The 13,022-nt window shown below is 43.2% G+C and overlaps 1 protein-coding gene across 2 annotated transcripts; it reads right to left on the reverse strand.

Annotated features, from left to right (window-relative positions):
• Positions 1-218: 218 nt before the first annotated feature.
• HLX (H2.0 like homeobox) lies at positions 219-12,742 on the reverse strand. 2 transcript variants are annotated; one of them, XM_060692161.2, is made up of 4 exons: positions 10,973-11,909; positions 8,809-8,988; positions 7,711-7,895; positions 219-3,557 (listed from the first exon to the last, which is right to left on the reverse strand). In XM_060692161.2, the coding sequence occupies exons 1-4, from the start codon at positions 11,517-11,519 to the stop codon at positions 3,144-3,146; spliced, it is 1,326 nt and encodes a 441-aa protein (XP_060548144.2). In that variant the 5' UTR covers positions 11,520-11,909; the 3' UTR covers positions 219-3,143. The 2 variants fall into 2 exon arrangements, with proteins under 2 accessions (XP_060548144.2, XP_060548145.2); XM_060692162.2 differs by lacking the exon at positions 8,809-8,988 and having other exon boundaries at positions 10,973-12,742.
• Between the last annotated feature and the right edge of the window lie 280 nt (positions 12,743-13,022).

Here is a 13,022-nt window from a genome sequence, read left to right on the forward strand (position 1 = left end):
CAAGTGGGCAATCAAGACTATATCTAGCAAGAAAGCAAACTGTTTCCTTTGGACTGGATTAAAGGAGCAGGAACATGTGGCCTTCTGTATATTTTTCCATTACCATCCTTATTATGCTGGTGGAGGACAGATAATCCCCTCCGTAGATTAAACAAATTCAAGGAAAATAAATTGAGTTGTGATCAATAACAGATAATTCAATGAGAGGAAATTGTCAATTTGTCATTCATCACATTGGTTCTTTTAATTGTCAATTTTAGAATAGTTGAATGGCAACATACCTTTTGATACTGAGGGGATAAATCAAAGAATGGCTAGTTTCATCTCACTCTGAAGTTGGAGATGGATTATTAAACTTTGCACCCTAAGTAGAAATTACATTTTGCCTTTTTTTTGAGAAAATGTTCCTAAATCCTTCATGTTTTGCAATTCTCAAAAATAACTATGTTCTACCTCAACAGCAATATAGTAGCAACAAAACATGTGACATGTGGCTGCAACAAAACTTAATTTGTACATCATATACTGTACATGTGAAATGATAAAGCAGAGGTTGACCTAAACTGCTTAATAAAACAATTCTGTGATTTGGTTGTATAAATAGTATGAGTCATTTGGGCTGCCTAAGTAGCATAGCTGAGATTTCAAAAGAACATTATGATCCAAGACAAATTTAGATAAATTACAGTGGTGCAATATAATTCTTACAAGAATGACAGGAAAAGGGTTTTGGTTTAAAAGAAAAATCAAAGGTTTGAATTCCAGATTAACTCCCTTAAACTTTGCTAGTTTATAGATCCCAGGATTCCTGGGATCCCCAATTTCAGTTTTTGCTCTATAGCATGGATGCAAAACCTCTGGATCAGGAACTGCTTGCCAACGCTTTTAGTGGCCCCTGCATACTTCCCAGAGGCTACAATTTGTTTGTGTGTGTGTGCACATGCAGAAATTTTGGGGTCTGTGGAAAAATTTCCAATGGAGAGATCATCTTATTTCTAGTGATTTGAAAAAGTCATTCATAAATCTTTCATAATATTCAGTCTGGCTTCTACATCTGCTAGAAGTATTGGCAAAAGTGGAAATAAAATCAACATAGCAGTTTATATACAGATTGTGAATATATCATAGATAGCAATATCAGTGTGTACCTTCCCTTTTCTTATTGTAAAAATATCCTTTATATTGTACCTATATCTATCCCTTCATTTTATTTCCCATTTTAACATGAAAGGCTGAGCTGTGTCCCATAAAAGATTAACTCTGTTTCCTGAGGCTTGAACACAACTAAATATTATCTTGATAGTGCAAAAAAAAAGTCTGTATAACCATCTAGCAACTACTACTGCCAATGAAAGAATTAAAACCATCTTTATATTCTGGCACTTTTTATTTCTCTTTACCCTAATGTTTACTGTTACTGTTGTCCCAGCATTAGTTTTTTTTAATAGTTAGATGAGAGCTCAATCTGTAATAAATCTATTCATTTTTAAGGTGTAACAAAACTCTTAACATTCTTCTCAAATTCAATTGCCTCATTCAGTTGGATGCTGTTAGTGAAATAGTGGAGGATGAATTAAAAGGTAAATCAGTTTTGTCCTATAATTCTCTTACTCCCCAGACCCAATTTCTTCCTAAATACACAATTTCATCGTTTGTAATGCTGTTTCTTTCCTTTTCAGATAAATGTGCAGGAGGAGCAAAATGCTTGGAGAGGAAGGAACTTTATGCTATGTGCTTTATTACCAACTAAGTTTCAAATAATTGGGATTGGAATTGCATTTTATCTTAATTTCCAGTTTCAGAATGACTTTCCTGAAGAAGCCAACAATGGAGAGCATGAATTACTTGTGGAGGGGAACTGCCTTTTTTTTGCTATGACTATTTTGAAAGTAACTTTTCCTCTATTCAAAGCAATTTTAAGTAATAAACATGAGCGTGCCTGAATCTTTAACCAAATAATGTAATTATGTAGATGTTCTTTCCAAAGTATACCCAAGTAGGTGGAACACAACCCTATGCATTTAGAAATAAATTTCATGGAGATACATCGGATACCAGACTGTTCCTCCCAAAAGCAGGCTGTTAAAATGAACATGCAAAGGGACACAGCTATTAAGTTGCTTGGAAACCATAGCTCCATACCTCCATTAAATTAATCTGCATTTTCCTCTGTATTGGTATTCTACCTTTAGGGCAGATTGGAGGATTCACCTTCAAATTTTATTTAGTGGATTATTTTTAAGTGCCATTTGCTTATCACCAAGCCATTCATTGTAACTAAAGAAATTAAATGCAGAGCCCTGTATGAAATCCCTTGCTTTTTAATAAATAAGGAAATTTAAAATCCCTAAAAGGATTGCTTTCCTATACTACAACTTTGGACTTCTTAGTTCAGAAAAAGTTTGGAACAAACTTTGCCTACCCTTTCTTCAAAGTACTTATTACATACCATCCTTGGTGGGGGGGGGGCACACAGAACTTGGAGATTTTGGGAGAAGATAATCAATGCTCAGGTGCAGCAGGTAAGAATCAGCAACTCAGCTGTCAGACCACTAAGGCAACTAGCCTACTTTTGTCATGAACAAAAATACCCGTTAAAATGTTAAGAAACTCTTTTATTTACAATCCACTTTTCTCCATCTTCCTCCAAGTCTGTTGGCTCTCCCAGCTTCGTTTTTCAAGCAACCGTTTGCCACGGGGGGGGGGGGGGGCGAGGGAACCCGAGGAGGATCCAAGGCTGCAAAAGCCGATTTTTTTCTACCCCTTGGCCTTTGCTAAGCTCCTCTAACCAGAAGCCTTCGTGGCCGGGGGACTCTTTGCCATGAAGGCGCCCAACTTCCCTCCCTGCCTACCTGAGTGGACCCGTTCAGGGCGCGCCGTCTGGAGGCCTGCAGGATCACCTCTGGGCCGCCCCATGTCTTTTGGAGAGGCCCCCCGCCCCGCACACTCCATATAGGGACAGGGCCCCGATTCCGAAGGTAGCCCAGCTCTACCCGCCGTTCAAAGTCAATTCCCCCGGAACCCATTCTGGAGCGCTACGCCCACACTAGGAGTTAGTATCCGGCATCCAAGAGGCCTCTGTCCGGCTGAGCCCTTGGAGCTGGGGCTCTTGGCAGGTTCCCAGCTTGGCTGAAGGGAGGCCATCACGGAGAGTCCCGCAGGCAAAACGAAGACTCGGGGCACCGCAGAGGCTCCCGGCTTTGCTCCAGGCCTGGGAGAGGAGGAGGCGGCTCGGGGTGAGCTGCGGTCTCCAAACCGGCAGGTGGGTGAAGCTCCGAGATGTGCCGCTGCAGGGCCTGATCAGGGGTAGCTCCCGGCTCAGTCCGTTCCGCGTCGCTTCCGAACTCCAGATCCAGGGATTCGGCCTCGCTGCTGTCGCTTTCGCCTTCCGAACGGCTCGGGCTGCGCTCGAGCTCAGCTTCGCCTGCTGGCCCAGGCCCCAGAGCCGCTCCGGCTGCAGCCACTTTCTCGGCCGGTTCTTTCTCTTTGTCCTTCTGCGCCTGCGCCTCTTTGGAATGTCGCCATTTCATGCGCCGGTTCTGGAACCAGACTTTCACCTGCGGGCAAATTTATTTATGCATTTATTATTTGTTAAATTTATCCGCTGCCTAGGCGGCTTAGAATAATGAAAAGGAAGAAAAACGCAAGGCGTGCAAACGGAACACAACTAAAACAAATAAAGCCCTAACACTAAAGTAAACTATGACAAAGGAACACAACAAGAACAAATACATCAATATGATAACAAAAAGATGGATGGGTGGAGAGCACAAAGCAAAGGGTTGGGGGGGGGGGGGGAGAGACAACTTCAGAAGAGAGGAGGGGCTCAAAATTAACTCGGGCTAGACCGGCATTTGCTCCATTTTGTAATAGTTCCCCTCCCTGGTCTGGGATATTTTTTAAAAAAGTAGAGTGAAATATTCTAGTTCTGGTGAATAAAGAAATAAGTGGACAATGCAGTAATTCGGAAGGATCATGTCTTTGAGATTAATTCTCATTTTTAAAATGAAAAATTTAGGGCCATTTTCTCATGAGTCATCCAACCATTGCTGGGCCGATGTCACTTTTTTGAGCGCAGGCTTTATATCACCTCAAGGATGGAGGGTGCTGCTTGGGAGTGGGAAGAGGAGGAGGAGGTGTTGATGCTTTTGGTAGGGGGACAAGCCCTTCACAATTGTCTGGGCATTTGGGGAGTCTAACCCTAGAGTTCAGTAAGTTTGACGAGTGGTTAAGGCAGCAGGCTAGAACATGGAGAGCTGAGTGACCTTCATCTAGTCCCTCTCTCTCAGTCTAGGAAAGAGTCACTTCCCACAACCTTGCCAAAAAACCCTGCAGGGATGTGTCCAAGTAGCTGCCAGAAGTCAAGAGTAGCTGAAAGCACAACATTGACTCTGTTTATGCTACCTGAGCAGAATGTCATCCATTCCTTTCTGCCCCTTTCCTTCCTGACAAAATCTGGAAGTTGGGCTCATTTTGCTGGGTCCTCCTAAAACATTAGCCACATAATTGTTCAGACCTTACAAAGGAGGTGGGTTCCAAAGTTTAATTCAGGATTTAAAGGTGCCCCCCCTTTTTTTTCATGCAAGATAATAAAGGAAATAGGGTAAAGCTGAATCTGAAGCGCTAATTCATTATTTTGGCTTTCCTTGCACTGGCATTATCAAGGATGGTGACATTAGTGGACAAAAAAAAAGGCAGAAGAGAGGAAAAGGAAAATACCTTAGACTTTTTTTAAAAAATCATGTATCAATGGGGGAATGAAATTGCTGAATTCCCAAGTTTTCCCTTCCCATCATAAGTACTTCACAAATTCTTAATCCTGCTGTTTCTAAGAGTGAGCCCAGCATTTTCCTGCAGAAATATTTGCAGGCAAAGTCACTGGTTTAGATTTTCACTTCCTAACAAAACTGAGTTGAGAAACAGAGACAGACAGAGACAGACAGAGAGAAACAGACAGGCAGACAAACAGACAAATCCAGGTCTTCCTCTGCTCTCCGGCTACAACAAAATTATATAAATTCTTTAATTTGTACAACTCTGCATTTAATTTGTCCCTCTGCATTTTACACATTAAAATTACAAAGTCTCATTTTATTTCTTAGTTCTCCCTTCATTCCATTTTTTCTTGTTAAAATCTGGGTGGTCTACAGGTGATTGAGGCTGGAATGTTAATCAAACAGCCCAGGCTTTTTAGTTCTGGAAAGTAGCAGGGAATGTGCCTCAGCCTGAATTTACTCCAGCGGCTGGAGTTCCTTTCTCCTTCCAACAGGAGGACCAAGTATATGTAAACAAGGGGTGGGGATATATGATGCCGATAACAGTTTATCCCATTTATACCTACATTTTTAAAAATATTTAAACATTTTAAAAACAAAATAACATTGATATTGTTATCAGATTCAAGTTATGAATCTGCCTTTATAATCATCCTATCACTTCTATCACTACATTTTTTTTTATTTTGTTCATATAAAAAAGTTGTCATTGATAATGATTACAAGAGAGGCCTCTTGATGGTATAAGTGCATATGTAGCTTGGTAACTAATTTTAACATTTATTCTAAAACAAATTGAGAGATCAGGTTACAGTTGTCAACTTGGTTTTCAAAGAAAGAGGTTAAGGCAATATCTATTTACCATGGAAAAAATCCAGTGAACTCTGGAAATTACTTCTCAGAAGCCATTTGTAGCATAGCACAATTAAACAATTCAAGTGAGTTCAGGAAAATTAAGAGTGTGCCTGCTTTCCCAGACATATTTACTTTACAAATAGGGTACAATATGTTTGTGTGTCTGTCCAAAGAAAAGATACTAAAATAATTAAAAACTATAGAATATGTTCTGTGTTTATATGTTATTTCATTAAATATTATTCTACTGTCTACCCCCACCCCACTTTCTATAGGAACTTCCAATATCTATCACCATTGATTAGCCTGGCTGGAATTACTGGGAAATATAGTTCACACATTCACAGGTTTCCCATATCTGTGATACGATAGAATCTGGATGATAAATCAAGGTTTGTATAGTAAGAATCACCTTTTCGCTGAACAAGGGATGTCTTTTTAATCCACAGGGCTGCTAGGAGGATAGTATTGGCATTTTCCTACAGTTTACACATTAGTTAGAGAAAGTGCTCGGAAATTTTCCTTCCTCAAAAGACAGACTTTCCTGGCTTATAAAATTTAGCCCCCACTCACCCAGAAAGGGCATTTGTGAATGAATGGAGGAAAAACAAGGATCCCTTTTCACCCACTGTGATGGAAAACACTGGAGAGGGAGGAAGAAAACGTGTGCATTTGTCCAATTTCTCCCGCTACATCAATAGAAGAAAAAAAAATCTGAAGCTCAGAATTGAACTGTGGACTCAGTTCCACAGGATTAGGCTGGAGTCAATGGCAATTGTCCATATTTTTGGTTTCTTCTCAGCCAGTTGTCCCTTCTTTCTTGCAGGCATTTCTCGCTAGCAGCCAAAATAAACACTTTGGCTGTAATGACAGATCAATCTCGGACCTAATTTATGGTCCTGCTAGACGTGTTATTTACTGCCTTGTCTTACTCAGGATGAAGCCATGTAGAAACAAATTGCTTATGTTGCACCCAGAGGTTGGTGGGGGAGGGGTGGTTAAGTTGTTCTTTTCTGCCCTGCAGGCGCCTCTCCCGCACATAAAACACTGTCCACTTCAACCACCTTCTACAAACAAGATCTACCCAGTTTAACAGCTTATTTAATTGATCTTTATTTTTGGTTCCCCAATACACTGAACCATAAAGTAGTTAGGTTTTGCAACATTCCATCATGTACACCCTTTCAGACCCACAACATCTAATCAAGGTTAAAATTAGGTTTAACATGTTGGCTAATAGTTGCTTGATTTGTAACTGATGTGGTTAAGGCTGTTGCGCAAACATACACTCTGTTCAGTAAGAGCTTGCAGATGGGTTAGATGACAAACTTGGGAGGCAGCGTTTCAGCTTCTCTGAATATGGACAAATATGAAGGAGGACGTTAACAGGCATATAAGAACTCCATTTTATATCCAGTTTCCTGAATTCAAGCATTGGTGACTGACTTCAGTAATGAATCTTAACCAAATCAGGCAAAATCTTAAGGGCTGCAGTTGCATAACACCATTAACCCACTACACTTGATTAAATTTATTATTTTTGTTTATGACTTGCTGTGCTGTGGAAATGTGGCCTAATGATTTAGCTGCCCAGCTCCATGTGTTCTGTCAACCTAACTGAAATAATGCTGTGGTAGTGAGGCTGTTGTGCATATCCCACTAGTAGAAATTATTTTGGAATAAGCCAAGGAATAATGAAAACAGCTTCAATAAGATATTACTGTAGAACCACTATATGGGATAAGTTCCTCCTCTGGAAACATTGGTTTGTCCAGTGGGTAAGAAATAGGGATACCACAAGGCACTTATGGTGTGGGTGTTACGTATGAAAGGTGAAGTGGGCAAGTCTATTTGCTACATATTAAATATAGGGGCATGTGGGTTTTATTTCTTTGCTAAGGTGACAGATTTCCTTTGCTTTAAATAATTAGCATTTAAACTTTAACAAATAACAGTCTGTGGAAGGATGGGATTTATAATAGACATCCAAGTAGAAACACAGCTAAATGCTCAATCGGGTTTGGGGCTACAGATAAATTAGTCAAAAGGAGTTTTTTAGTAGGGGGAAAAAAATCCTTACTTGAGCATCTGTGAGCCCTAACATGGCGGCCAATTGTTTTCTGTCCGGTTTGGTGACATATTTCTGGATTTCAAAGCGTTTCTCCAATCCTTTTCTTTGGAGATTAGAAAAAACCGCCCGGGACCACGAGCGTTTCCGTTTGTAGGTCTGAGGCAGCGTGTCTTTCGTAAGCACCGCATACGGACCTGGAAGGTTGAACAAAAAAAAGAGAGACAGGCATTTAAGGGGCTGATCATGAGTGGATAAAAGTCGAATCCCCGTCGCCCCCGCTTGCAGGGAAAGCACGTCCAAGGGGGCTAACTTTCCCAAAAAGTCTCCAGTAGAAGCCGGCTGCTAAGAATAGCTCCGTTCCAGTAGTCAAGGATTACTAGTCTTGTAGTAAATAAAGTAAAGTAAAGTAAAGTACTAGTTTTTCAGTGGTTGCAAAAGAACCCTGTGCTGCCGCTACTGCGCCTGAAATAACGCAGCCCGCCCCTACAGTTCCTTCTTTCTTTGGATCGTCTTATGCAGCTGGATCGCTAGTCTATTTAACTCCCCTCTAAGGATTCCCGGGCTCTGATTCTCCTTGAAAGTCAGGGCCTTTACCCTCGATCTTCCAGATGTTGCTAAATTTCTTGGCCACGTTAACAATCCCAGCCTTCCAAAGTTATAGCCCCAAGAGGATGTCAGTTAAGTCAGGAGCAAAGAAACAGTCTTTCATTAGCTCCTTTTTCACACCTAAGATTAAGGTTGCGGATCTTTTTGCTTGTCAAAGGGGCCATCCATAACCAGGATCCATTTGCGTGGAAATAAACTCTGCTGAAACAAATAACGAGCTTAGGATCCGGTGCTGATGAATCCTAATTGCAAGCGCTGAGCCTTCCATAGGCTTGCTTCGCTGATCCTTATTTCAAGAGTAAAAGTGAGTAAGGAAAAAAACCCTTGAAAAAAAATTAATCTACTTTCCTCAATTGGGTGCCTTCCAAAGGGAGTAAATTTTAGCCAGGAAAAGTGCCACATTGTCTAGGGATGATGGGAAAATCGGAAGGCAACCAGGTTCACTCTCACTTTGAGAGTGGCAGAGAGGGATTGATCCGTGCTCAGGATGAGTTTTTATACCTGGAAAAGTGTCTTGAAACTGGTGCTGAACGGAATTCCTTGGGGTTGTGTTTAAGGGTCCCAGGACCCCAGAAGTCTCGTTAATGGGTTCTAGAGACGTGAAGAACTGGCCGGACGGAGGCTGTAATGTGGGGACATGAATCCCGCTTGGGCGGCTGGCGGTTAATAAAGAGGTCAGATCTGTGGGCACAGGAACAAGGAGAGCTCTGTTACAAGACTAGCAGAATGGTGCAGGTCCCAACCCCTCTCTACATACCTCCGCCATAAGCCCATTGGTGGCAAGCCCTGGTGGCCTGTAGGGAAGTGGGGGGACTCCAAGGCCACCTTCAAAGGTTTGGAGGCCCTCAACAGACCTGAAACTGACAAACTCTTCTGTGTACAAATGCCACTGTGAGGCTCACAGTATGTGCTCCTCATCCAAGACCAAAACTAAACTGTAAAACCAATTCCAATTCCATTCAAGACAGGCTGAAATCACTCCTCTGGTGACTGGGTAGGCCCAAACCAGGGAAGAACTTCTCCAGCAAACTCTCGGGTGCCTCTTTTGGCCTTTGATGCCACATATCAGACAGATGAGGGTGGCCATAAGAGATTTTCTCCCTAGTTACATTTCCCAGTTAATGTAGCCATTTGTACTGCAGTGCTGATAATCTGTTTGGGGTAATTCTTCCCACTCCAAGGATAGGTGGAGGGAAGTGGAAAAACAAAGGAAGACTGAAGGGCTCAAATCCTGCATTATTTCAGGGAGGGCAGCCAAAGAAAGATATTTCTATGAAGAGCCCAAACTGCTTTTCTTAATTTTTTTTTACAAATGTGAAGTAGCCACACTGAAAGTAAAAGGGCAATTCATGTTTGTGACAGGCCTCTAGACCATTCTCCCTTCCTTGATTCAGCACATTCTTCAATTGAACCTCTCTAAATTTGCTTGCAAAGGGACCAGCAGATTGATTTACCTGATAGGTAAAAACAACCTCCAGGCCCAAGGATGCTCAGCAATGGGTTGGGCTTCAATCCAAGAAACCAGCTTTCACCATGTGGGAGCTTAAGCCATACAACCCAAAAATTCAAACTCAGGTTTTTTGCAGCTTTAATGTGATTTTACAATTAAATCACAACTATCCTATCTGTCTGTCTGTCTGTCTATCTATCTCCTGGAAAATAAAGCTTTCTTGGGCTGTTTGCATTTCTCATAATCCACAAGGATATTTAACATTAAGTGCAATCAGAGATCATTTTCCTTTGGGTCATAAATATGCCCATCATAAGCAATAATGGGGTGACTTTGCTCATGGAGACAGGTCGGTTGCTCTTATCTCCAACACCCAGATTAATACATTCATTGATGGGCAGTGCAAAGCTACAAATGCTTGCTGAGAAATAAACCCCATTTACCTCATGGAGGACTTATTCACAATTTTGGGAGTCAGAAAAAAGGACTACATGCACCGACAATTCAGATACCCTGCGATCCTAGAGAAAAGCCACTCAATTAGTTTAGAACCGCAGTATCCAAATCAATGAGACTTACTTCCAAGTAAATACATTCTGGAAGGAGACTCTGGCCTGAATTTCTTCCAAAGATTTCTGAATTTTTAAGCAATCCAATTGCTCAACTGTTTGTTCCATTGAGCAACAACAGAAACATTGCAGCTGCAGCAGAGCTGTGTTGGGTTCCTTCCCCCAATTCTAGCAAGGGCTGGACTTTTACAAGTTACACTTGATTATAGTCAAAGATTTGTTTTTGTTATTTGTTCTTTTCAATCTTTTCGAGCTAATCTAAAAGGTTTGGGCATTAGTAACTGAAGGAAGATTAGCAAAACGGGTCCTTCTATAGACTCTTTTCCCCAGTTCAACCCACCCTTCCTGCAGGTTGTAAGCAAGGGTCCGCAACCTCATAGTTGGACCACACAGGGTTGACCTTCCAGTTGAACTGGGAAGATTACATATAATCTCCCTTCAAATAAAGAGACAGTACCGACCATTCTAAAGGACTGTTGAAAGGAACCTGCAAGAACCGGAGAAAATTATTATGCTCAAATTCTAAGGGGCGCTGCTTCTCTGTTTAACACACACACACACACACACACACACACGTTCTGTTCCACATACAATTTAACAAAACAACTTAGGTTCTCCAGAAGGGAGAAGAAAGCAAAAAGCTAACCTCTCAGGGTGTTGCTCTCCTTCAGTTTCGGGTCGAACTCGGCAGACAAAATGCGATCAATCCCAAATTTCAAGTCTTTGCTAGAGGGAGCGGCTGCAGAGCCGGAGTGGGTCTGGCGGCTTTGCCCTCCGCCCGGGGTTCGTGCACCCCCGCCGGAGCCGCCTGTGGGAGAGCGCTGGTGCTGAGGATGAGAGTTGTGGTAGGTAGCCGAGAGAGGTGACAGCCTGGAGGCGAAGGCGACCGAAGTGTCCGGAGCCACCATGGGTGTTGGTCTGAGCGGGGAAGCGGCGCCGTGGTACTGTGCATGGGCATGGATTCCACCTAAATGGGAAGCCAGATTAGCCGCGGTTCCTCCGGGCAGGCCGTCCACAGAGGCTTCTCCTGCGGCGGCGTGTAAGATGTCCGCGATGCAGAAAGACGGTTTCTTGAGCCCCGAGGGATCCAAGGAGAAACAGGCGCCAGCGCCGGGGCCGGCCGGGGTACAATATGCCGCTGACCACAGACTGAAGTTGGAAGCATAAAAGGGAGCGAGTCCGGCAGTGTACATCCTGCCGATCCGACTGTGCGCTCCGACTGAGCCGCCGCCAGCCAGCAAACCAGCGAGCAGTAAACTGCCTCCTTTCCTCTGGTCAGCCCGGAGAGTTCAACGCCGAAATGTCTCTTGGCCCGGCCGCATCGCTGGAGGCGAAACGAGGCCACGCAGAGCTCCAGCCACGCGCTGCGAAAGCCAGGCGCGACAAACAAAATAACAACAACCCCCCCACCCACAAAAAAAAAAAAAACAATCTCGCGCGCGCACCCGCATCCAAACACACACACACACCAGAAACTCCCCTCTCTGGAAAAAGGAAGAGGGGGGGGGGGAATAAAAAGTATCCACCCGCCCACGACCCTTCGGCAAAAATCAGCTTCCCAGACTCACTCTCTTTTTTTTTTCTACCTCGGAGAGAAAAAAAAAGAAAAAGAGAAAGTTTCTTCTGGGATTTGATTGGACGGGAAGCGGCCAATCAGAGCAGCAGAGGGATGGCCAAGAAAGGAAGGAAGGAAGAAGGGGGAGCAGCAAGCCACGCCTCCGCCGTGCCCACGAGTTTGTGACAGCCCAGCGAAAATCGGCTTTTCGGAGCTCTCCGTTTCCCTGAACTGGGTCTTCCTCGAAACTGCAGGGTTCTTGCTAATTGGTGTCGCCGGTCCTCTCTGCCCAAGGAGGTGGTGTCGATATGCCCGATTCGGAGATTGTAGCTCTCTTTATTCTTCACGATCCGTCCCCATTTGAGCTTCAGAATCAGAGGCAGCGCCAGAGGCAGCTTAGGTTTCTCTTCGGAGAATTCTTCGCGGGCGATGCAAAGAGCGGGCATTCCCTTTCCAAATGAATTACCAAGTCCTTTCTAACGGAGTAGGAGTGTTTAAAAAAAATTGAGGCGGTGTCATTCCCCTCCATTCCTGAATATGGAGGATCTGGGGTGTGGGGAGGATGAATCTTTTACGCAGCTCCTTTCATTCTACCCAGCAGGTAGGCTGGGACTGACTAGTGCTCGAAACTTCCGTGGGTCGATGAAGGATCGAGTTGCTATTTCAATCGATAAAGTGCACCGCAGTGAGCTCCCTGGATCTGTGGCTAGACTGTTTCGAAAGGCAATTCCTTTTTAGGCCGGCGCAAACAACACATCCCGATTGTTTTATTTCGATATGTGTGAATGGATGGCAACAAGGCCTGAACCTACAAAGATAGCACAAACAAACCCCCTGGATCTGGACTTCTTTTTCAGAAGTGAAAGAGATTTTTGGAATCTGATCCAGTCACAGAAACAAGTGCTAGGGAATGGTGATAAAAATCAGGAAGAAAAAATAGATTCCCTGAGAAATAAATCCCATGAGGTCCAGAAGTTTTTAGTATATCATATACTAAAACACAGAGATATCACAGTTATAGGTTAGATGGTTATCCACCCTCAATTTGAACCTCTGGAACAGAAAAGTAATCAGTGCTGATCTTCAGAGGAAACATGCCTTTCTTAATGCCAGTTCAATGCTCCAGCAATATAAGACTGCT

The sequence above is a fragment of the Pantherophis guttatus genome, chromosome 1 (genome assembly GCF_059756535.1).
Source record: "Pantherophis guttatus breed Tessera chromosome 1, ASM5975653v1, whole genome shotgun sequence".
NCBI classification, from domain to species: Eukaryota; Metazoa; Chordata; class Lepidosauria; order Squamata; family Colubridae; genus Pantherophis; species Pantherophis guttatus.